We start from the raw sequence: 25,781 nt of genomic DNA on the forward strand, positions 1-25,781 counted from the left end.
CAGCAACTCATCTCATCTGGCACACATCGTGCTCGTGTCTCTCTGCAGGGGGCTTATGCAAAGGGACCTGTTACTGCTCGGGCTATGGGTACCACCACCAGCGCTGCTACAAACCCCTCCCCGACAAATTATTAATCCGCGCGGGGCTATACCTATACTATAGTGTGACAGTCTTGCGAGTCTTGGATTGGTTATTTTAATGAGGATATTGCGGCAATGGTGAAGGACAAGGCCGCCGGAGAGCGGAGTACGCTCCAGTATCAGCAAACTTTGGTGAGTTTCTGATGAAGCGAAATGATGTCACCTGCAAAGGGGGTACGTGGCCGTAGGCTAAAAAGCTGTCGTCGCCAAGCCGTCACAGCACAAAGAAACAGTTGACAATGATAATTGTCTATTTCGGAGAGGTGCACTAGTGTCTATGAATGGAATTAGATTTAGATCCATTCAGAGAAATGTCTATACCTGCAGAGCCGGAACTCTTGTGTCAGTGTGAAGCTGTGTTTTTGTACGCTAGCTCTGGTCCATAGCGTAGGAGTTGAAGTTCTTCTTGGACCACATGCTATTGTACGCAGTCGCATTGTGTGTGTGTGTGTGTGTGTGTGTGTGTGTGTGTGTGTGTGTGTGTACATTTCAACCTAATTTTAAATGGTGTTTATATCTATGTGGGGCTCTTAGTCACCACCGGGTGGTGGCGCACATGCAGAGCTGGATGGACCCCAGTGTTCTTCTGAAATATTTATATATATGCTCAGCCTCTCCATTCAGTCCCATTGAGCCACAGGTGGTCACAGCTCATGGATTATTGCCTCTGCCTCCTCCTGCCTAAAGTCTAACCTTACTCTCTTCATTAATGAAGAGAATTAAGAGAGCAATTACTTTCAATCCATTTATATTTTTGTACAATTGGATCACATTCAGATTACCGGTAATTTGTTCCACTTAAAAATGATCCATGTACCCCTAGGTTGATATGCCAGAATGGCTATACAATGGACACATGACCCTACCACTCTACATCCTCCATCTATCTCCCTCATCTTTGTCTCTTGCATATCTTGTCCTTCCCCTTGCCCCTCATATGCCTTTGTCATCTCCTTCCATCTCTCTCTCTCTCTCTCTCTCTCTCTCTCTCCCCCTTTGCCAGCACTGCTCCATCTTACTTCCGAACTAAAAGTGGAGTCTCTTTGAATATTAATTGCCTCTTGCACCAGTTTTCTTTTTTTCCTTTTTTTTTTGCTGCCATGTCAAGTCATGGCAGGATTGACAGTAATACCCTGGAGCACTTCACACACATGATATCTAAATTAAGAGGAGTGATAGATGGATATAAATGTGTGTGCGTGTGTGTGTGTGTGTGTGTGTGTACTTTCTTGCGTACATTTGTGTGTGCACATTGATTAGTCTTCTAAACACCTGTGTCAGACGTTAAGTCTGAGATCAACAGATGAACACACATTTACTGCAGTCTCCCTAGTGGTATCTGCAGGAAGAGAAGTGACCCACCATGAGCTTTAAAATCTAATGTATTCTCTTGTCTATTCTGTGCACGGAGATGTTTGCATTTCTGTGTGTGTGTGTGTGTGTGTGTGTGTGTGTTGTGTGTGTGTATGTGTGTGTGTGTGTGTGTGTGTGTGTGTGTGTGTGTGTGTGTGTGTGTGTGTGTGTGTGTGTCATATACGCACTTGCACATTAATCAACATGTGCAAGTGCACAGCGCATATGTCAATGTGTGACGTGTGTATGTGAAGAGGGAGATGTGTCTCCCTGTCTTGTCTTGGCGCTGGCCTCAGGAGAAAGAGTGTCTTTCATCTCCTATCGGTGTGAAGATCATTGTGTTCTGTGCCTCGTGTGCATCTGTGTACAGATCAATAGTCATGTAAAATGGCGTCCAGTGTGTCACTGTGGAATGGGCCTGGACAGGCCAGTGCCCTCCTTTCATCTGAAAGTAGAAACACAGTAGAACACTGCTCACATCTGGCTCTGTCCACAGTAGAACACTGCTCACATCTGGCTCTGTCCACAGTAGAACACTGCTCACATCTGGCTCTGTCCACAGTAGAACACTGCTCACATCTGGACCCCATCCACAGTGGAACACTGCTCACATCTGGACCCCATCCACAGTGGAACACTGCTCACATCTGGCTCTGTCCACAGTGGAACACTGCTCACATCTGGCTCTGTCCACAGTAGAACACGGCTCACATCTGGCTCTGTCCACAGTAGAACACTGCTCACATCTGGCTCTGTCCACAGTAGAACACTGCTCACATCTGGACCCCATCCACAGTGGAACACTGCTCACATCTGGCTCTGTCCACAGTGGAACACTGCTCACATCTGGCTCTGTCCACAGTAGAACACTGCTCACATCTGGCTCTGTCCACAGTAGAACACGGCTCACATCTGGCTCTGTCCACAGTAGAACACTGCTCACATCTGGCTCTGTCCACAGTAGAACACTGCTCACATCTGGCTCTGTCCACAGTGGAACACTGCTCACATCTGGCTCTGTCAACAGTAGAACACTGCTCACATCTGGACCCCATCCACAGTGGAACACTGCTCACATCTGGCTATGTCCACAGTAGAACACTGCTCACATCTGGCTCTGTCCACAGTAGAACACTGCTCACATCTGGACCCCATCCACAGTGGAACACTGCTCACATCTGGCTCTGTCCACAGTAGAACACTGCTCACATCTGGCTCTGTCCACAGTAGAACACTGCTCACATCTGGCTCTGTCCACAGTGGAACACTGCTCACATCTGGCTCTATCAACAGTAGAACACTGCTCACATCTGGCTCTGTCCACAGTAGAACACTGCTCACATCTGGCTCTGTCCACAGTGGAACACTGCTCACATCTGGCTCTATCAACAGTAGAACACTGCTCACATCTGGCTCTGTCCACAGTGGAACACTGCTCACATCTGGCTCTGTCCACAGTAGAACACTGCTCACATCTGGCTCTGTCCACAGTAGTACATTGCTCACATCTGGCTCTGTCCACAGTAGAACATTGCTCACATCTGGCTCTGTCCACAGTAGTAGAACACTGCTCACATCTGTCTCTGTCCATGGTGGAACACTGCTCAGTGCTCAGCATTCACACTGTGAAGTGTTGGATGTCCCTCTGTCAATCACACTCCTTAACAGAGACCTTGCAGAGGGCATACGGGGTAGGGGTAGAAGGCTTTGAGGTGGTGCTAAGGTGCTGCTCTTTTTTTGCACAAGGTATGTTGGCTTGGGTGTTTTATGTATTATTTATATGCTGTACGAGTCACTGTGTACCTTATAGTCTTGTCTTGTATTGTATTGTAATGTATTGTATTTATGTATGCTGCAGTGCGGGTCTTTGTGTCTAAGACAAATTTCTCCCCTGGGAGACAAAATAAAGTAACCTTGAACCTTGGATGGGTCCATTTGATTCCACTTGGAACTTAACACTGAAGATTTTACTGTCTACACACAAATACATGGCAAGCACAATACAGTATACTGTGTCATGTCGTGTGTGTGTGTGTGTGTGTGTGTGTGTGTGTGTGTGTGTGTGTGTGTGTGTGTGTGTGTGTGTGTGTGTGTGTGTGTGTGTGTGTGTGTGTGTGTGTGTGTGTGTGTGTGTGTGTGTGTGTGTGTGTGTGTGTGGTTTACTATAGTTAAAGGGACCAAAACCCCCTCAAGGATAGTAATAATACCAGACCAAATTTACCTCATTGGGGCATTTGCACATTTCTATTGTCCCCAAAGGGGAAAGGGTCATTCTTATGGTTCAGAAAGACTTTTAGAGTTAAAATAAAAGACTGGGGTTAGGAATAGGCATTTAGAGTGTGCATGGTGTTGCCATGAGTTGTTGAAAAATAGATAGATGGAAGGAGAGAGAAAATCAGGAGAGTGGTATTGCAGTAAAACCTTACAAACACGCACTCACAGTCTCACAAGCAATTATTCTAAACTAGGGGGTTTGTGTGGTTAGAGTTACAGTAGGTGTTTAAGGTTAGGGATTTAGAAGACGCTCTTATTCAGATTGACTTACAATAAGCAAGGAAATCACCCAGAATCTAGCATTAGTTTAACCACTTAACCACCACTATCCCTACTCTGAGGGGGACATTAATCAAAAATCACACCAGTGTGAACCAAGTGGTGCAACTCCCGTCTATTGGTTCTCTAGCTGTATCGTTCCAATTTGTATCATTCCAATTTCTTCTCTGTATCGTTTGCGTCCAGCAGGTGGTAGCCATGTCACATACTTCTCTCATTCCAATTTCACGCATGCGCACACCACTCGTGCTCACACAGGTTACAGGTACATCACAGGTACATGGACATTGCATGCTGGATGTAGAACTGGTTGCACCACTTAAAAATAGATAATCTGTAAACTCACTCATGTGTCACGTTGCTATGCATTAACTTTTAGATCTGCAATTTTTGGCAAAGAGATTTGATTTATAGACGGTGTAGCAAAGGATTTACTTTTATAGCTATGACTACGCCACCTTGAGATTGTTCAAGGAATTATCTGAATAGACCAGTAAACTGGGTTCCCCAACAAATGCAAGTTTATTTATAAGGACTTGAGACAAAGTTCCAAAAACAGGAATTTAAGAACAGTAGGAATACAAATATCTATTAGACCAAATGTCCAATTTTATATAATTATAAAATGCGAACAATATCTTAAAAAAACAGGTAGACTACTAAAACCTAGTCACACCAAAACACAGGTCAAACGCTCAAACCATGTTACATTTGGAGCCAGTGGGGTCAATAGGCAAACAGTTGACCAGCCTTAAAGGGGAGCTAAGCTAGAAGGCCCAATGACGACTAAGAACAAACTATTAACTAAACACACACACGGAAACACACAGCATGCAGGAAAACAAAAGCGACACCGTGAAAAGAGGTGCTCGCATTCACAGCCAAACCTTGGTCGTGGGCTAACATGAAGTCCTACTTGCCGCTACCCATACGGCCAGTTGGCTAATACACCAACAAGGCTCCCCTTGGCATCCGGATGCAACAGGTTTAGCAGCGCTCGCCACCATGTGGGGAAACAACAAATTAGCACAAAAGAAAACAGCTCAATGAACAGAAATGGCTCAAAATAAACTTAAAATAAACTAAGCAAAACAAACAAAACAAAACAGCAGTGGCAATCTACAGGATGAGATCAAAAACAAACACTTTAATGAAGTTACACCAACAAACACAAAGTAGGCTTAAACAACACTCAGGTCGATTAACCAGTTCCAATAATATTACTAATCATATTACAGTTTTTAGAGCTGGGGGCGTGTGGTATGTCATATTGCAATTTTGGGCATGTTAAGAAGCGCTTTCGACACCCCGTGCATTGCGCAAAACGGCCTTGAATTAGTCATGGGTGTGTTTAAGGCGTGTTTGAGACGTACCCAATCAACATGTCCGTACTATTCTCTTTACCAGTCAGCTGATGTCACATACGGAATGCGCACTTTGGGGATCGTGGTATTACATTTCTTCAGGCTGGCAGCCTGGCACCATAGAAGACATGACATGACTTTGTCACATTTGGGTTAATTATTCCTATTGCACTGCATGCTATCACCTTTATGCCTCAAAAGAACAGACCCACCTATACCTTTCAGATCGGAATGGAACTGCGAGTAGATAGCAGCATATTGGCAAATTGGCAATCCATGCGTAATGTTCCCAGAATCGTCTAACCCCCGAACATGCAAGTTCGTTTGATATTGTTTAATTCGGAATATGGAGATTTTTACATTTAATAAAACGGTTGAGAAATGAGAGAACCATGAGTGTTTATAGGCTAATATTTTTTATGAAAGACAAACGGGCTGTGAACTTGAAGAGCTCAATCACCATCCCGACACGGAAGAAATATAGCCTAGTGCATGCATGTATATGCACTGTTGCACTTGCACACAGTAGCCTACACACGCTCTTTATTTGTTTCTATTGAAAGACACCAGTAAAATAACGTTTATTATATTTTATTTCATTCAAGTCACGACGAAGGAATGAGTTGAATGCGTGCTGCGTAATGCTGTGGCCCCGATGGTATGGTCTTCGCTGAGTTCGCTCGTAGCATTTTATTGAAGAAGACTTGAATCGGGTGTGATACAGCATATGAAAGCAAACTTCCCAAGGATTATGGAGATGTTTTTATTTATTTTTAAGGTTGAGAAATGATGGCCGTTTCTAATCTCAACATTTTACAAAAGAAAGACGCAAAAAAGGCTGTTGCCATGTCTCATAGAAACAAGTAAATAGGTCTATAAAAATAAGCGCATATAACAGGGGTCTGCAACCTATTTTAAATGAAGTGCCATGTTTTTATTTTCTAGATAGTGAGTCTGCCATATCCAGATTAATTTGAATGACACCACATTAAAATAAAAAAACATATTTTGATTGTCCACAAATATAAAGTTATATGTTCTTGCACATTGTTATAATGATCATTATATATATCCCCCTGCAGTCAGAGTTCATAGTTTTAATGAATGAATGTGATGCATTGTGAGCTGGTATAGATCTGCTATTTTTAAAAGTAATCTTGGAATTCTTTTATTACATTTTTGGATTAGCCGTCCTTAGTTGGGCAAATGCATTCATCTGGGGATCCTTGACATGGGAATGTGCTGTGTGAGGATCACTGGTTTAAACAACATTAGGAGAAAAGCCCAAATAACCACTTTAGAAACAAGAAAAGCAACCACAAAATAGTACAACTACCAATATTTACAAGCAACTTTACAGAAAAAGAAGCCGCTTATAATAAACAGACATGGCAACACTCTAGCAGCCTCCCAGAGCCGCTCAAGTGTAAAATCAAACAGTGCTTGTTGCGTTTATGAGGTGGTCAGACCCACGTCTAATCGTTATGCGCTGAGTGTCTTTAGGTCAAGGGGCTTAATAGCAAATTGCGCAAAGCGAAAATAATTAACATATGGACACTCCCACAATGCTAAAATATTCAGGAACGCCGTATGCCATAATGTGTGTGTGTTCAACACGGGCCGAGTGCATTCAACACGGGCCGATATGCCTTTCATAATACGAATGTGCGCAGAGTGAGGCCAATTTATGTATTACCACATGGTAAAACGCACCTTCAAAATCTAGGCCAATGTGTCTGTTTGCGTACCTTCAGTTGTCTGTACTTTCAACACTCCCTCTCGCCACAGCAATGGTTTGGCACATGATCAACCTGAATTATAACAGCAGAGTTATTTACAATTATCAGATAGTATAAACATCATTAAACCAATAGGCATGAAACACCTTACTCACCCTGGCAACAGCATTAAACAAGCATAAGTGCACGACTCAGGTCTCAGGACCCACAGCCATGTAACCACCAAGCAGCCTATTGTTTGGTAGACTACAAGGCCTTTAAATAGTAACACTGATTGAAAACCAGGAAGTGGATAGTGCAGCCATCCCTATGGTGGCCCTTGAGGCTATAGGATACCAGTTATACAGTAAACCTAACTTTTATTTAAATTACATTCTTAAAATTGTGGTCAAGAAAACAAACCGAACAAAAACATGAGTGTGCCCAAGATGAACCACACAATCCAAGATGGCACCACGTACAGCCGCTTCGTCTTGTGCTCCTCTCAGACAATGCAGTCTTTTTTCACTGTTCTATTGTTGTTATTATCCATGCTGCTGCATTGTCTGAAGGAAGCCAAACCAAAGTTCTACTCTTATCTACCTGACTACCAGTACACAAGATGTAACAATAAAGTACAACCTTGAATTATTGAGTTCTTGGACCTTGAGATATGTCTGCATCAGGGGGGCAGTCAGCCAGATATTTCGTGAAGCCTCATTTGAAATCGGTAGTTCATATAATGGCCTGTTGTGGCGCTGGACTGGACCCAAAAAGCCCCATAGCTCCATAGAGGCCCATGTATTTTGGCCCAACTTCACCTAGACTGTATTACCTTAATAAACATGGTCATGAATACTTTCTTCTTCCAGTCACTAGTTTAAAGTCTCATTTCTAATGTCATAATATTCTTTTTGGAAAATTATGGTCCCATTAATTAAAATAATGACCATAAAGTCGCGTATGTTCTGAGGGGCGTGGCTACCGTTACCGTCTATGATCGGGATTCCCCTCCCACTCAAGAGTCTTCTCCTCCCACTCGAGTCAAAATAAAAACCAACGGAGAAGAAGGGGGGAAGTCCCGCCTCGTTGTCTGGGCAGCCAATGGCCAGCTGGACCCAAACGGAGCCAGCCAATGGCCAGCTGGTCCAAAACGGATCTAGAAAGATGGCGATTTACAGTGCATTAGAATGCAAGGGATTTCAGGCTTCATTTTACGTTCATGTTAGACCCGGGGAACGCTTTGTCCATATTTTTTACAGTCTATGGTCTGCATGCATGGTAGCCATATCTTCAGGAGCGAGCATCAATCGAGGCAAAATGTGGCAGCAATAGTGGAAGGGAAAGTAATCTGCCACAGGAAAAAGAAATACCCGTGGAGTTAATATCTATGCAGTGATATTAGTCTGGCAATGCCAGGCCAGGAAAGTGAAGTGCTAGGATGTGAGGTGATGGAGTCTGACGAGGTGAGTACCTCGGTTCAAAGACAGGCATTGTTTTCTGTCTGGCATGAAAACTTACAGACACTTGTCTCATGCAACAGATATTAAACAGACAAATGGATGGGATGCAGATTAAATAAACCAAACCATTTGTAATCCTAAACTGGATTCTAGGGGGTTTGACAAATGCGCCTTCTATTTTATTGGTTTTCAGATGGTGGCTATCCGGTGCCAACAGTACAGGTTGCCTGTGTCAGTCGGATCCATTTTTACACTGTCATAGATAAATTATTTCTAAGGTGCACCAGGCTTTTGTGCGGTACAGGAACAGAGGTTGTGACACAGATAAGATGACATGGACAATGGACATAGAGATCTGTCTGATAAACTCAACAGGAAGAACAAGCTGATAAATGTCATCTATCCATTCACAGCGTAACCAACGTCAAAGTGTTATTTTTTTATTTTTTTATGAATGTATTTCTCACATTTAAAATATAATATAATTTCATGTGATATTTCATGTTATTATATTGCTAATGGAAATGTTCCCTCTCCCCAGGTCCCCTGTGTAACCTAGCAAGCCTATTATGATGTGAAAAGCAAACATTCACATGTAAATGTTATTTACATATTATCTCACCAGTATGTTGTTGTTACTGTAATTACAACCTTTGCTGCAAAGGGACATCTTGGAAAATATTAAATGGCAGTCTCTTGAATCCATTATCTATGCAGGGATCTCATTATAGTCCGACAGCGTGAGTGGAAGCAGCAGTAAACAGGCTATTTATAACAATAAAGGCCTTCCACAAAGTCTTTATTGTTTTTACCCCACAACATAAGCCTGATTTATACCAAGTTCTATGATAAAAAATAGTCAATCAACAAGCTCAAGTTGTGAGTTTGTTGATCTGACTGTTGATTTTAAATGAGGTATTAGACATTTTTGGGGGGCACGGTGGCACAGTCGGTAGTGCTGTGGCCTCACAGCTAGAAGGTCCTGGGTTCGATCCTGTGTTCAGCTGTGGGCGCTGGTGGTGTGTTCTCTCCGCATCATCAGTGCCCATACCCGATGCGGGGTTGGCGAAAGGACCCTTCTGTGTGGAGTTTGCATGTTCTCCCCATGTCCCCTAGGGTAGGTACCCTCACAAAAAACATGCAGGAATCCTGGTCTCTAAACTACCTCCCCCTGGCACCTGATGGAGGGGAAAGGAACTGGTCGGGATAACGTGTTCCTTCCACGTGCTACGTCCGGCCGGGGAAACTCTCCCCTGTCATGTAAAAAGAAGCAGCTTGGACTCCTCATGCATAGAAGGAAGCATGAGGTCAGTTTGTTGCCCCCCCCAGGTTGGCAGAGGAAGTGTAGTGCCCAGGATTACATTAAATAATAGACACTGAGTGGAAAAATGGGTAAAACCTAATGGCCGAGCTACACCAGGTTTTTCAAAGCGCGTGTGCACGGCCACGTATACGCACAAACACACACACACACACACACACACACTTTTAGATCCAGTCCTATTTTAAAGTCTGCTTATGCGGGGCTCGCGTGTCCGCATATTACACGCAGTATGAGGGGACATCCAGGTATAGGATAGTTGTTGTGAGTAGTGTCTGACAGCTGGAGAGCAATCTGGGATGGATACGTGCAGGTCAAGGCTAGAGCTACTTTCACCCACGGTGCATGCTGGGACATGGCTGCTATCGCCTCCTCAGTGGCTCATGGAATGCAAAGGTGTGTAACGTAATGGGAGAAAAGAAAGGTAAAGGAGGAGAGATAGGATCGTGACTTGGCAACACATTCTCATCCCAAGTCCCAACTCGCCAAATACGGATGCTTGGCCAAGTTGGCCAAGCACTATAGCCAACCATCTCGCCCCCTCAGTCAAGACTGCCAGTTAGAAAAACAAACCTTCTGATACTTTTTAATTAATAGCGTTTCGGCGTCAACCATTTCTCAGCGTGTTAAGAAAGTGATCAGTGGTGTTGTGTGTACCGGGAGGGACCGATAGACAGATAGACATGACAACTTGACTTCAGCTGCTGTCGGTAACAATAAGTACGGTCGCACCCCATACTTACGCAACACCCCCCCCCCCCCCCCCCCCCCCACCGCTGTCGGCTTGCGCCGGCTCTGCAAGTAAAATACAACGTTTGGATCTGCGCTGGTATCTGTTTTAGATGGATGTGTTGTGCCATTCCTTCTGATGGCTTTTAGAAAAGCTTTTTGGAGAGGTGTGGGAGGTCGGTAGTATGTGTCATACTGGTTGGTGTCTTTCTTTCATGAGCGTGGGCATGCTTGTTCCATAGAAAATGTTTGTTTTTTGTTTGTGAGAGTGTGTGTGCTTGAAGCGTGTGTGACTGTGTGGGTATGTGTGTGGATGTGTGTGGGTGTACAGTACTGTATGTGACTATGTGTGTGTACTTTGATGAGAGTGTGGTGAGTTTGGGTCAGAGCAGGTGTTACCGACAGCGTGCTCATGTCCTCTCAGCAGCAGGAGGGACAGGATTTGGCTGCTGAAAGGTCTTAACGATCAACCTGTACCTGTGCGTGCGTGTCTGTGTGTGCGTGCGCATGCGTGCGTGTGTGTGTGTGTGTGTGAGAGAGACTGTGAGTGAGTGTTTGTAAGGTTTTACTGCAATACCACTCCTGTCTTTCTCTCTCTCCTTCCATCTATCTATTTTTCAATTTTCTTATGTGCTTTATAAATAGTTATATTATAAACACCCCTGCATCTCTCTCTCTATGGTATCCAAACACACACACACACACACACACACACACACACACACACACACACACACACACACACACACACACACACACACACACACACACACACACACACACAGGCTCATTTCTCTGTAGGTGGGTCTAGTTATTCATAGTCAGCATTCTCACACAGAGCTGGGCACGAGGCCATGTCTGATACTGTCAATTTATTACCTGCTCGCTGTAGAAAGAAGCTATATAGAGACCACAGATAGAAACAATTATAATTCACTGGATGCTCAGAATAGAGCATGTCCCTATTTTCGTCGTCTTAAATCGTTGTTATTCAAATCAGATGCTTCCACGTTCTTTGCATCATGTGAGGTTTATGTAGGTAAAGCTAAAGGTAAAGTGGAGGACAGGTAAATGCTCTTTTCTAAAGACTTTGAGTCAGAGCGTTTTTTTTTTTTCAGAGCATGGATTATGAAAAGCTTGTCACAAGATGGCATGGCAGTCACTCAGCTTGATTCTTCCATCAGCCTAACATGCACTGATTCTCTTGCTTTCCTCTATTAGAGTATGAGTATGATGGGAGTGTGCTTGTGTGTGTGAGAACATAATCCCCTCAAACAGTGTTTAAGTGTTTTTTTTTTTTAAGGAATATCTTAAGTGTGCGTGTGTGTGTGGCGTGCATGCACGTGTGTGCGTGTGTGTGTGTGGCGTGCATGCACGTGTGTGTGTGTGTGCGTGTGTGTGCATGCGACAAATGACTCATTGGTAATCAGTAAATCAGTCTGTGTTACCTAGGATGATGCAAATCTGATGTAGGATGAGTCAAATTTGTCACTTCCTCCTCTAATTCAATATCCAATCTTGTCCCTGGAGGCCAGAGGGCTCGGATTAGCCAGATTGCTTCAGACGTCCGTTTTTTTCTTCCATACCCTCATCTATGCACCATCTGTATGCTCTTTAAGTAATACTATGCTAATACATGCTAATACATTATGCAGGATTTCCTGAATCTGCAGGTCATCCATCTATCTTTCTGTTGCTGTCGGGCAGAAACCTTATATCTCCATATTTCGACACATTGTGAGCTTGCATATCTGCTATTTTTGTATTCAATGTTTTAAGTGAAAAGGTCTGTTCTGTTATAAATATTGAACTTGTGACTACGGTAAATAAAAACATTGGATCCATTGCTCCATCCAGGTACCTTTTTCCATTTTCTGAAATGAACAGTTATGGACATACAGGGTTTCCATCCAACAGCGACGGTTTAATGTTTTTAACATTAATCTCCCTCATGGTAAAAAAATAGATTAAAACGTTAATGTATATTAGAAAAAAGCAGGCATACAGATAGGTGTTTGAACCGCCGTTGCTGTCAAATGTTCCTCTAAAACGCCTCCTTGGGAACTGTTGAGCAATACGGAACATTATACAGAGCTTATCGGACAAAGTTATGATTCAGTATGTTGCTCAAGGACACTTCGACACAGTAGTGCCAGGAGGAGCATGGAATCGAACCTGAAACCTTCTGGTTCCCAGATGGCCACAGTCTACCTCCTGAGCCAGTGCTAGCCCTAGGGCCGCTGCTATAAATGAGCATTCATGCTCAGTCAAATCTGTGAAATTAAAAGTTTATATCACAAGACTGTGTCTAATAAAATGGTGTGGCTTCATGTGGATCTCAGACTTCATGTGGCCAGTCTATGAAGTCATTCATCTATGACAATGTATGTATGATGTATGACTCCATATTTGGGTAAGTTCTCAGTGCCCGAGCACCATTGACTTTAATTTAAATATTAAAATAAAAATAAAACGCTGTACTTCCTTGGTGTATTGGCAGGGTGCACAAGAAACCTCCAACAAGGGCGAGATCCAAAACAGCCGGCCGGCTACCGGCTGCGGGGCGGCCGGCTCTTCTGGATTCTGCCCTCCCTCGAAATCTGGAGTGCTGAACATTCCAGTGGTTTGTGACAGTAGTAACTAAGCTTTGCCAGGCAATGAGGCCCATAGGGCAGGAGCCTATCTCCTGTTTCTGGAGCGTGACTCAGCTTGACACCCCATGAAAGTATGTCGCAGGGACTTACATTACTCCCAATCCAACCCTTGATGCTGAGTGCCAAGCAGCGTTGGATCCCATATTTCAGAGTCTTTGGTATGACCTGGCCAGGGATCGAACCCCCAACCTCCCAGTCTCAGGGTGGACACTCTAACCACAAGGCCACTGAGCTGGTATTTGTGACATTAGCCCCAGACAAACAGATTAGACAGAGACATTAAATGAACTCACATGGAAGGTTGGAGCTCGGTTGCAGTTGCAGGCAAGAATATCGGAGGATGGCATTTGGTTACTATTTCCCAACATCTGATTCAGATCGTGGTCTAATTCGGTGCTTTTGGATTTGTAACACTGTGTGTGTGTGTGTGTGTGTGTGTGTGTGTGTGTGTGTGTGTGTGTGTGTGTGTGTGTGTGTGTGTGTGTGTGTGTGTGTGTGTGTGTGTGTGTGTGTGTGTGTGTGTGTATGTGTGTGTGTGTGTGTGTGTGTGTGTGTAAAAGACAAAAGGAGGGACAGTTTTCATGTAAATTGGAGTCCCACAGATAAAGGTACTGTATCAATGGGGTCCATCCATGGTCTAATAATGCATAGGGGGTCCTTGAAATTAAAAGGTTTCAAATCAGCAGCGTGGTAAGGCTGAGCTGACTAACTAAGTGATACAGAAGGTGCTAATGTAGGAGGTAAATTGGTTAACGATCATAGCTCATTTAACCCACAACGTCCCACCTGATGCTCTCCCAGGGGGCTGTGCTCCAGATGGCCACCGATTTTGTCCTCATGCAGGCACAGTAGGGGACCACGGGCAGGAACCATTTATACTCCCAGTGGGTGTTTCTACTTTCTATGTATGCAACTGTGTGTACGTGCATTGCCTTGATGTGCTACATGAACCTGAAGTAAAAGCAGCTCATTAACAAATCAGAATTTGATATTAGTGGTGCAAGTAGCTTATGCTTATGATGCATTATCCATAAATGTGAAAGATGGACTAGTGTGTCACTGTCAACCAGTGGAAAAAGTGTTTACATTGCATTGACATGTGCTTCTGCCTACTCTACAGTATCTGTTGTTCAGACCTATAGACTGTCACCTCCAGGGCTTTGCAAAGTGGTTACAGATTAATCTAGCACCGAATATGATGTATGAATGTGTCTTAAATGCTGGCCGGCAGGTTGGAGAGTAACGCAGTGTGACGATTAGCATTGACACTATGGTGCCTGTCTATGTCCATCTGTCAAACCCGCAGCTGCACTGCACCGCACCTCACCTGCTCATGCGAACAGAAACTGCAAGTCTGGATGAATCGTGATGCCCATCTCAATGAGGGAGGGGGTGGGATAGGAGGCAGACTCAGAACATGCATTGATCTGTAGAATACACAAGGACACCGTAGGCCTAGAGAATGCATTTTGAGGTTGCAGCAGGGAGTCGTGATGCTCATCTAAAATGCTGACCTGAGCTTAACCCGTTTAGGATGGGACCCCCTTTTGGGTTTTTACCCTCCAAGACAGGAAGCGGTTTTGTCATGGACTGTATATAGCATAGACTGTAAAGGTATATAGCTATAAAAATGTTGTAGTTTTTCAGAAAACATGGGGTCAGGATTTAAGCAAAAGCGGGTTAAAGGACCACTTTTCAACCCATCTTCATAGAACTGGTCGTCACTAATGCTCATGATGAAATGCACAATTTATTTCTACTTGGTCTCTGTCTCATAGGAGGGCTGTGGGCAGTTCAGAAACACGTCCAGTGACAATAGGCAGAAACAGGAGTTAATATATAGATTTTTATTATCGCGATAACGATGGCTTCCATTTTCACATTGCAACTTCAAGGAATAGAAAGCCTTGCAGTTTCTATTAGCTTGGATTCCCCATCGATGACGTCACTGGTGGACCATTAACCATGAACCAGTGAGAACCAATTATATGAAGACGGTTGAAAAGTGATCCTTTAATGCAGGCATTGGACTGATTTGACCCCATCATGCACTTGCAACTCAAGGACATTTTGTAAACTGACAGGAACTGCACATGTCATGGGTGGCGGAGTCTACGTGAATTGGCAATGCTTTGGCTGACTGAGCTCGCTTTTCTCCTGAGGCGTGTACAGTAAGGTTATGCTCCCTCAGGGAAGGCATCTAATCTAGGCTTTCCAAATATAAATTAATTTTAACATGCTAGACAGACATCATAGCCACCATCATAACCCCTCACATTGTTATAGATTACAAGATTTCCAACATGAACTACAATTTCAGAGCCGTGATGCAGTCTCTTGATTTCTCAGCACTATTCAAGGGAGGTGGTTTTGCATTACTGCACCGCTTTGTCTGCTTTTGCACAGCATAAATGCCCACCTTACCTCAGCAAAACATAATCTCCCACTCCCATAAACAGTCACCTTCCCACTTCCTTAGGCTAGCAAGTCAGGCTGGAGTCAGCAAACAAATCAGTTTTAGGGATTTTTTATTTTATTTAAAAGAGTGACATAGCTTTCCCCATGTCATCTCTTTATTGAGGAGCCAGTGCCAGAGGTTGTGTGGTTTCCTGTAAGACTTTGAGCAGCCAGCAGAATCACCCGGTCACTCGACACACAAAACTTCTTGCCAGAGCGATCCTTTACTGCACGCGCAGCTCGTCCTGTAGCACAAAGTTACAGTCAGATATACACATTTGCCTGCCACTTATGTTTGAAAAATCTTCATTTAGTGGACTTGAGACCATCTGTGACTACTCACGTTGCCTAGGGCATGGCCAGTCACAGGAATCTGTGCTGCTGGGATGGCATACAGCTGTAGTGCAGTGGATGAACACCTGATCAAACAGATTACCATTAGTAAGGGCATTAGAGGTAACACCAACTATTGTGGCATCCTTCCAATCATGAAAGTGTATTGCAGAGACCAAGGGCTGTATTTTGCGTGTCTTAAGTAACAGGTCTTATTCCCTAACTTGAGTAAACTAAAGACCTGGAGGCGTGATCAATGCCATTTGGCTATTCTGAGTGGCCAAAGAGCATTGATCACGCCTCCAGGTCTTTAGTTTACTCAAGTTAGGGAATAAGACCTGGTACTTAAGACACACAAAATACAGCCCAAAGTCTTAAAACAATTCGATACATTTTGAAAGTGTGATTTTACCGAGGTTTGCTGAGGCACAAATGAATGTTCATCCACAAAAGCAAACATCTTGACAATGAAACGCTTGTAGTGGTTCGGGTACAGAAGGCCAGAACTGGCAAGACAGATCGGTACCAATGTGGTCATATGATGGTCATCATTGTAAGGACACCTGGAGACATACCAAGAACAAAATCAAATAGATATGGAGATTGGAGAGAGAAAGAGAGAGAAAGAAGTTTGTACATACCCTTCAGAAATAAGCTCCCACTGTGGCAGGCTATCAGGGTTGGGAGTGTGCGTGGCCCAGCAGTGCTCCAGCATTAGGTGGAGGTTGGAATCCGTCCTGTCCAGCATGCGCACCTCCACATACAGTGGCTCCTTTAGGTACTTGGTGATAGGATATTCATTGGTGGTGTAATACGAGGTGTACGCCGCTTTCTCTGTCAAGGAGATGGGGTTGAATTGAGCCAAGGTTAACTCATGCAAATGAATGCAGAGTTAGCATAATTGAGGCAGTAATTAACACTCACCCTCCACACATCCCTTTGTGATGCACTGTCCATTGGCCAGTCTGAGCTCCACTCTAAGGGGCCCTGGAGCTGCCACCGATTGAGGTGCGGGAACATCGTTCACCTCAACAATGAGAGCCTCCACAGCAGTGCCAGCATACCGGCACTGGAACAGCAACCTGTTGAAGAGCATGCAAAAAAAATACACTTACACTACCTTTAAGCTGTAATTACCGACGAATGAGATTTCATCCGGTCCTGCACATTGTAAGCAATCACATATTATTGACAACTCACTCAAAATGGCTATCCCTCGTGATTGATCCTCTGGGTCCCGTTCCAATATTGTATGAGGTAGACATGTGGTTTTCATATACCACATACCCCTCTTCCTCCTGCAGAAGTAAAAGAAATAATTGTATTTAAGACCACATATTACAGGGAAGAAAACTAAATTCTGCAAATGCTGCACCTATACCCACTTTCATTCTAGTTCCACATGCAGTGACAGGGAACTGAAAGATGGCAAAAGTAGAAGTGGTGCCAGCAGGGCTGCAGCTTAGGTCATCAGTCTCCAGCAGGCTGAGTGACTCTACGTCGATGTTTGGAACAGTGGCTTCCCGGGCCACCACCAGCACAAACTGACCATCCCTAGTACACTGCACCGTCACTGACAAGACAGAGCAAAGGCTAGAACACACCCTTCCCACTACAGTGTTTTAAGAGTTACCACCACAATGCTGATGGGAAAACATTAGACAGACAAAAAAAACAAAATAAACATAAGCAACCAATTACAGTATAAATACCTGCTTTCCCATAATAGCACTGCTGCCTGTCAAAGCAGCAGTTGATTTTCAGACACTGTTCAGCAGTGGTCTCTGGGGTTCCACACTTAATCTTCTCACCCTCCTCTACCTGGCATTTGTCAAAGGGAGCTTCATGACGTATGGGGTTCTGTGGCTCCTGCTGCGGAAAAACCAGATTCTGCCTCCGCTGCAGTTCCTGGCCTCGGCGGACTACACCATATTGTTGAGGTTGAGCATTAACGCGACAAGCCAAGAGAGCGACCACTGCAACACCAAACACACACTTCATTAGCCCCATCATGCTGTTGACGATAGCCTCTCTCACTGGCCAGAACTGCAGTAGTGGTGTTGTTTCCTGTGTAGGCTTTATGTATGATTGATTGAGCCATGTGTTTTCCTGAGAGCCCCGCCCCCCCATCGTTAGGAATCAATCTTGGGCCAGCCCTGGCCATTTAATCAGAGGGAGGTTGACAGGTGGAGCTTATTGTCTGCTCATCTGTGTTGGACACTTTTGTGGTGGTGGAGACAGGGAAATGACAGACCACGGGTCTGTGGTGCAGGCAGGCAGCAGAAATTGCTGACTCTGTTTTCTTTACTCTGCAAGAGACAGGTGCAGTGTGTGAGTTCACCTGCAGTGTGTTCTCTGCAGAAAAGGGGTTTTCTATTTACGGCGGTGTCACCGCTGTGATCTCATGTGAATGATTGTTTAAGTAAAACGCTTAAACAACATTAATGCGGGGTACAACCCGCTCAACTCTAACATTGGACACAAAAAAGCAAGCACTATGGACAGTAATCTTGCATTGTGTGTGTGTGTGTGTGTGTGTGTGTGTGTGTGTGTGTGTGTGTGTGTGTGTGTGTGTGTGTATGTAATCGGAATACAGATACAATACAGATTTTTTTTAAACACTTTATTTTTATTTTCATTGATGCAGCAATGAATAAACATATACATGTACATTTTGCTGTATCCAACATGTAAGTATCCCCCCTCCCCCCAATCAAGGTCAGAACAAGACAAATAAAACAAACAAAGACAGACAGTACAAGACACTAAAAGTAAATAGTGAACTAGTATTGAAAGTACTAATGAACATAGTAAGAAAAAGAAAAAGAGAAGATAAGAAAAAAAAGGTAAAACAGCATTTTCCATCAGGGTATGGTATCTAGGTTACATACATTGTATCCATCATTCAGATAAATAGTAAATTGGTATATCCAACTGTCTACTTACTGAGGGCCTCTAACCAGAGGTCGCCCAATGTCAGATTTGGTATGAGGTAACAAATTGTACAAGGGAATATGTACAGTATTTAAGTGAAAGGTATACTTTCCACAAACTCTATGAAAGGGGTCCAAGTCATAATGTATCTATCTTTAGAACCACTACGGTTGTACCTCAGTTTCTCTAGAGGAATCATGGAGAGAACCTCTTTGACCCACTGTCTGAACGAGGGAGGTTTCCCCGACATCCATTGTCGAAGTATCAATCTACAAGCCAAAAGCGTTGTGAATATAATACAGATTATTTAAACGGTTTTCACCAACAAAGAAAATATTAAAAATGAAAATATACATACACTGTATACGGATAGATACATTTACATTCCATGACTGAGCAAGCACTCACCAAAGCAGTGCACTACCACATGCTATTGTTATTATATACTTTACACATTGTGTTCAATAAGTCTCTGACATATTATACTGAATAGACATAGAGAAGGTAAACAGAGATGGACAGTGACAGTGATGTATGATCTTTGGCTGTACTCTTAAGACTTGAATATCCCCCGTGGATCAATCTTTCATTATTGTTTATGAAGCACTCCCACTATTTTTGTTAACCTTTTACTAATCTCTCGCTCTCTTTCTCTATCATTCTACTGTACGGTGCCATGCACAGATGTATGGGCAGTACACACAGGAGCTGGGTGTATATGCCAAGGAGGAGGCAGCCCGCCTTCGGGATGGAAGACTGCCTGATGGTGGCGGACTCCGGAGGAACGCGAGCGTTCGCAGCCGTGCTGCTGATCTGCTGGAGAACAAGAAAAAGAAACCTTGTGCCAAGTGCCGAGGTAAGTGATGGCCACTCGTCAATTGAACCAATGTACACAGCATCCTACATTCTACATTAAGCCTTGATGAGAAGTGTAACGGCTAATTTATGAGTGATATGACCCATTCTACAAGTGTTGCTTGATATTCAATATTTTCAACAGATTTGTTTTTCAAGCTAAATACAGAATTTCTATCAAGATAAAGGTGTGAAATAGCCTTACTGCTGGAGTTTCTCCAGGCCTTATTAAAATAAGAGACAGTACGGTGACATATGCACGATAGCAGGGGAGTGGCCAGAGCATGCTGTGGCATCAAAGTTCAACAAAGTTGAGCAAAGTTGATGGTAAGTAGAGTGATTTTGCTTCACAACTGTAAGCACCACCGTTTCACTCACATAGAATGAAAGTGAACAGAATGCAACTGTTGTGATTTGTAAATAACCCGCAGTCGGACTAACTGATTTAAGGGCAGTCCCCCATTTGGGCCCCATACCCTGATGCATAATTCACATGCTGCATGCTGACTGTGTCTCAAAGGATAAATGACTTATCTACAACACGTCGCTCCGCTGTGTGGTGTGACCTTATAGATCGGCAATTTTCAGCTTGTGTCACCCGTCGTGCAGCGGAGTATAAATCATGGTTAAAGAATAAAGAGGTATTCAACAATCACAAACAAAAGAGGAGCAGGTGTGTATGCAATCTGAAGCAGCCGTACAGGAGTTAAGTCTAGTGCTCCAGCGAGCGTAAAACATTGTGCAAAAACATGTTCTTCTAAATAACAACAGAGTGGGCTAGCAGGCTCCAGGGACTGGGCGAGGATATGAACACCTTTCAACGCACTGATCTGTGAATGACCTCTAGCTGACAGACAGGGCTGTCTGAATGTCAAGACACAGCCCCCTCTGCTGGCTGATAATGGCCTGTAGAGTGTGTGTGTGTGTGTGTGTGTGTATGTGTGTGTGTGTGTGTGTGTGTGCGCGCGCGCGTGCAGATTCTGCGGAACAATGATTTCAAATGTCAGATCATTTCATGTCCACTCGTTCCACTTCACTGCGATTGAAGGAGAGGTGCAAGAACAGTGTTCTTCTGATGTAGGCTGGAGTGATGGATGGACAGACAGACAGACAGTGTTCTTCTGATGTAGGCTGGAGTGATGGATGGACAGACAGACAGTGATGTTGGTGTGGGTTTGCACGTGTTTACTTTAAGGTGTCTATACACCTAAAAACAACTAACTATATACAACTAAAAGCAGTACTGTATCAATACAAAATTAAATAGCCCAGTATTCCACAGATTTAATCCCTTCTTTGAATTTACAAAAAAATGTTTATGATTTGCCCCGGAACATCTACTTTAAGTTCTCTTTGTGAACACAATCTTTATTGCACTGGGTCTTCCCAATTTCATGTTTTATTGCTTCATAAAATGAATGAATGATGGTTTGGAGGAGTGACCCTGAGAGCTGCTGCTGGTGTAGGCTTGAGGCCAGTTCTTGTGTGTCATCATCGATCCAAGCGTTGGTGTGTAGAGACTACTAGACTAACTAGAGAGTGATATTCCCTTTTCCTGTCAAAATACAGTACTAATCCAATTGTCGTCACTAAAGATCTGGAATCAGATTAGGATTAGGACGTTTGAATGGTCCTTGCTTTTCTTGTCAGCACCCATCTGTAATACTCTTTTTTGCCTGCTAAACTGGACTTTTGGGTTCACTGCCTGCATGTAATAATAATAATAATAATAACTTGCATTTTTATAGCGCCTTTCAAGAAACCCAAAGCGCTTTACAACACAACAAAACATAATTAAATTAAATTCCAAAAGCCTGGATGAACAAGTGTCGCTTCAGTGCAGACTTGAAAGAGTCCAAAGTTTTGGCTTGGCGAATCTCATAGGGCAGAGAGTTCCAGAGTGCAGGGGCAGCCACACTGAAGGCCCTGTCGCCGAGGGACCGCCTTTATGACTGCATGTGTGAGGTAGAGAGGGTTTAATCAATTGGCAAGTGTCTGCTAAATGCCTAAATTACATTGTAAGTTCTACAGTAGACTGGCGTCCCTTGGGCACCGGCCTACTCGGGAACAATGCAAGTTGGGAACGATGCAAATAGGGAATGCATGACCCACTGTTAAGCAATACCATTATACCTGTCTGTCTGTGTCTGTCTGCCCATATATAGAGATCTCTATCTGTATCTGTCTACCTGTCTGTCTGCCTGTGCCCCTGTTCTGCCCATACTTGAAGACCCCTTGAAAACGAGTTTCTGCAAGTCTAGGGGCTTATCATCTAGTTAAATATCAAAATAAATACTGTATGGAGTTCTCTATAAAGAAAGACATTGTCTGTCTTTCCTTGTCCATTTTATGCACATATATGGAGATCCCTGATGTTATCAGTATATGGACATAATATGGGCATATTGGGAAGGTTATGTGGGGAATTTGACAGTGGACAAGCGCCTATCTGACCAACTCAACGTACTGCACTCCCTCGGGTCGTCTGCCACGCATCACGCATGTGGAGAATTTGAAGTCGGTCGGTCGGTCAAACGGTTCTCGAGATACGCAGATTACAGACGTGCGTAGTAGTATAGCGGGAGTAGTTCAGGGGTAGAGTGACCGGTAGAGCAGCCGAATGGGAGCCATGAGGTTCGATCCCGGGCTCCCCCAGAGTTAGTGTCCTTGAGCAAGACTCTGAACCCCTAATTGCTCCTGATGTGCAGATTGCATGGTTTCCTCCGCCATCAGTGTATGAATGGGTGAATGTACTGTAATGCACAATATATGTAAAGCGCTTTGGATAAAAGCACCATTTACCATTTACTGTACGTACAAAGAACAAATAAATGCAGGGACATTTATTGTAAGATTGTCCTGGATGCCTGGCAAATTGGTTCTGGACATACTGTGCTGTTTTTACCACCCTCTGTTGTGCCATGTGGTAGTGGGTGGAGTATCTTCTGTGACAGACAGTGATGTAGCCAGCCATGGGATGCATCTGTAGAAGTTTCACAATATGCCGGAGTCCATGCCAAAACTCATCAGCCTGTGGAGGAAGAAGAGCTGTTGACTCACTGCTGATGTAAATCCCAAGGAAACCGATGCTGCTCACTTTGTCCACTGAAATCATTTTGATCTGAAAGGGGGAGACTGACCCTGCAGCCTTCTTTTGTCCACGATCATTTGCTTGGTTTAGCTGCCATTTAAAATGGAAACCGTTATCCTGGCACCACAGCGTATATGTCAAGGCTCTCACTTCTTCTCTAAAGTAATCTTGTCTGTAATCGGCGCAGTGAGACAAGTATCTTTATAATGGAGTTGAAGCTGGGAGTGCAGGGTGGGGCTGAGCACACCTTGGGAGGGAGCACCACTGCTAAGAGTCAATGGGGAGGAGGTTCTGGTACAACTCTGCACCACCTGGGGTGTGTCTGTCAGGAAGTCCAGGATCCAGTTGCACAGGGTGTTGAGTCCTAGGTCTTTGAGCTTGGTGATGAGTGTGCAGGGCTTAATGGTGTTGAATTGCAAACTGTAGTCAATTAATTTGTTCCTATGGTCCAGTATGACTGTATGAGACAGGTTGGTCTGGAGGGTGAGGGGAATGACATCATTCATTGTCCTGTTTTGCAAACCGTGCATGGTACGTCCAGCGTGTCGGTCAGTGAGGAGGTGATATGGGCTCCAGGGACTAGTTTGATCAAAGTGCGTCGTGCACAGTAAAATCCTCACTCCTCAGTGTTAATTTATCCATACAAAATTGTACAGAGTATAGGCAGTGAGCTTTTGCTGTCTTAGGGACAGGGATACGGCACATTTCCAGGGACTATAGACTGGAGCAGGGATTGATTGTATACGACAGATAGTAGCAATAACCGATCTACAAGCTCACAATGCAATACATTGCATTAAAATGATTAAAATAGTTACGCCTACTTTTCACAAGGGAGACTTGACCAAGGCTTTACTAGAAAAGAAAGTAATCAGAAACATTATAGAACAAATGGAATCTCCCCAAAAAGGAGAGGAAGAGAAGAAGAAGAATGAAAGTGTGTGTGCATGCATCTGTGCGTGTGTGTGTGCATACATCCATGTAAGTGATCCAACGTGGCAATTTTCCAAGTTCGTCTTTGACTGCCCTTGTGACCAGTGATCTGACAAATGCTTTATAGATTGTGCTGTAGGTGGTGATCGCCACAGTATACCAGGCTCACCGCTTAGCTCGCTGTAATGGAAATCATTTAGAATGTGTGTGCATGCAATACATACATACATATGTACAGTGTATTTTTAGACTGGCTCTGTATTGCGTTAGCACACACTACAGGGAGTATTGGCAATCACTCCTACCAACTGCATCAGAAATTCAGAATCCTCACGTGCGTGCGTGCGTGCGTGCGTGCGTGCATGCGTGCGTGCGTGTGAAAGAGAGGGGGAAGACAGAGACGGAGAAAGAGAGACCACCTGTGTGTGAGTCGGAGACTGAGTGGCTCACTTCAACACTGCAGCCTCTGCTTCAGAAAGATCCAGCCCTCTGATGGTGACAGAGAGCTGGGGTGTACTGCCCATATAGTCAGTAAATCTGTCTATAGGGAGACATAGATTTGTTTTATGGTAGCCATCTTCAGCTGTGGTAGACAGCAGCCTGATTCATTAATTGCTGCATGACTCGACAGTTTGTGGATTGATGAGCACATCAGTGCGCAAACTGTTCCCGCATAACGACGGTCAATTTTAGAGCATAACTTTTGGAATCCTGGCTCTTGGTTCGTCGCTATACCAAAGGCTTCTAACTGAGTCACTGTGACATTTGCAGAGCAATTGTCACAGTGTGCACGCCACTTGCACTGGAAAAGATCACATTTTCCCCAATGTGTTCTGCATGCTTTGCCTGATCTGAGCCAGTTGGCCAGGGGCGATACAGTGCAGGGTTATCAGAGAAAATGCTAACATCTGGTACTGTAGTTTGTACTGTGGTCACAGGTTCAGGAGATGATATGTGGGCATGCCACTGGGCCTGAGGCTGCTTATGTGAGCATTAGCCAAGAAGACGCACATGAAGCCAATGGGCAAGGGACTGCTGCTGTGTAGGTGCCAGACAAGTCCTGTTGGTGTGTGCATGTGAATGACCACATAGATAACAATGGAAACCAGCCTTGTGTGTTCCTTATAGCATAACCTTTGACTGTACTACCTGTACTGTTAACAATCAATGATTGAGAAAGATATTGATAAATACAAATATTTATAATATATTTAACGGAAAAATAAATATATACTGTATATTGAATCATATTTTGGATATTACATTATATTTTGGCATATGCAGTAGGCCTACGTTATCATATTTTAGATATATTTTGGTTTAAGTTATGCATGTCCATGCTCTTAAAAGTGCATGCACGTTCATAGATGTGTGTGTACCTGCTTGGAGTGCACGTGGCCAGCTTGCCAGCCAGCAGGTACCCTGGCTGACAGGCATCTCGCCCCATCATGCACACAGAGCCGTGCCCTAGTGCCCCCGAGAGACTTCTCTCCGCTGGTGAATTGAATCCGTCAACTGTGATGCCTGGTTGCACGGCACTTTATCTGTGTGATCTGATCGCAGACGCAGTTGTTGTCTCTTACCCTCTCTCTCTCTCTCTCTCTCTCTCTCTCTCTGTCTCTGTCCGTCTCTCTCTTTCTCTCTGATCTGTCCTTATCTGTCAATCATGAGTCATGACTAGCATTTTCACACAGAATTGTGAACAAACCACTTAAAGCCTATATATTTTGTTGTACATCAAATAGGGAAAATAGCACATCTACAATCACACTGTTAGCTTGTAGATGTGCTATTTTCACTGAATGCTTGTTCGCCTTTTGACAAATTCGCCAAGAATATGGATGTTAGCGTTCTTGTGGTTTAAGACTCTTATATCTGCTGT

At 44.0% G+C, this 25,781-nt stretch overlaps 2 protein-coding genes across 2 annotated transcripts in view; one reads left to right on the forward strand and one right to left on the reverse strand.

The window, feature by feature from the left end:
* Positions 1–216: 216 nt before the first annotated feature.
* Positions 217–25,781, forward strand: part of clcn2a (chloride channel, voltage-sensitive 2a) — a gene marked incomplete at both ends in the record, with an annotated part of 47,902 nt that continues 22,337 nt past the window's right edge. Inside the window, 2 exons of the mRNA XM_083782702.1 lie at positions 217–273; positions 19,705–19,876. Of these exons, the coding sequence (XP_083638828.1) occupies positions 217–273; positions 19,705–19,876 (229 nt within the window). The remainder of the gene's footprint in view (positions 274–19,704; positions 19,877–25,781) is intronic.
* Positions 15,862–18,096, reverse strand: LOC310870506 (zona pellucida sperm-binding protein 4-like; the record flags this gene model as incomplete). The annotated part of the gene is made up of 8 exons (XM_083781742.1): positions 15,862–15,998; positions 16,097–16,172; positions 16,499–16,649; positions 16,728–16,920; positions 17,011–17,168; positions 17,287–17,384; positions 17,472–17,659; positions 17,799–18,096. 8 exons carry the CDS (start codon positions 18,094–18,096, stop codon positions 15,862–15,864), a joined length of 1,299 nt encoding a protein of 432 aa, XP_083637868.1.

The sequence above is a fragment of the Protomyctophum parallelum genome (assembly GCF_964188405.1).
Source record: "Protomyctophum parallelum genome assembly, chromosome: 14".
NCBI classification, from domain to species: Eukaryota; Metazoa; Chordata; class Actinopteri; order Myctophiformes; family Myctophidae; genus Protomyctophum; species Protomyctophum parallelum.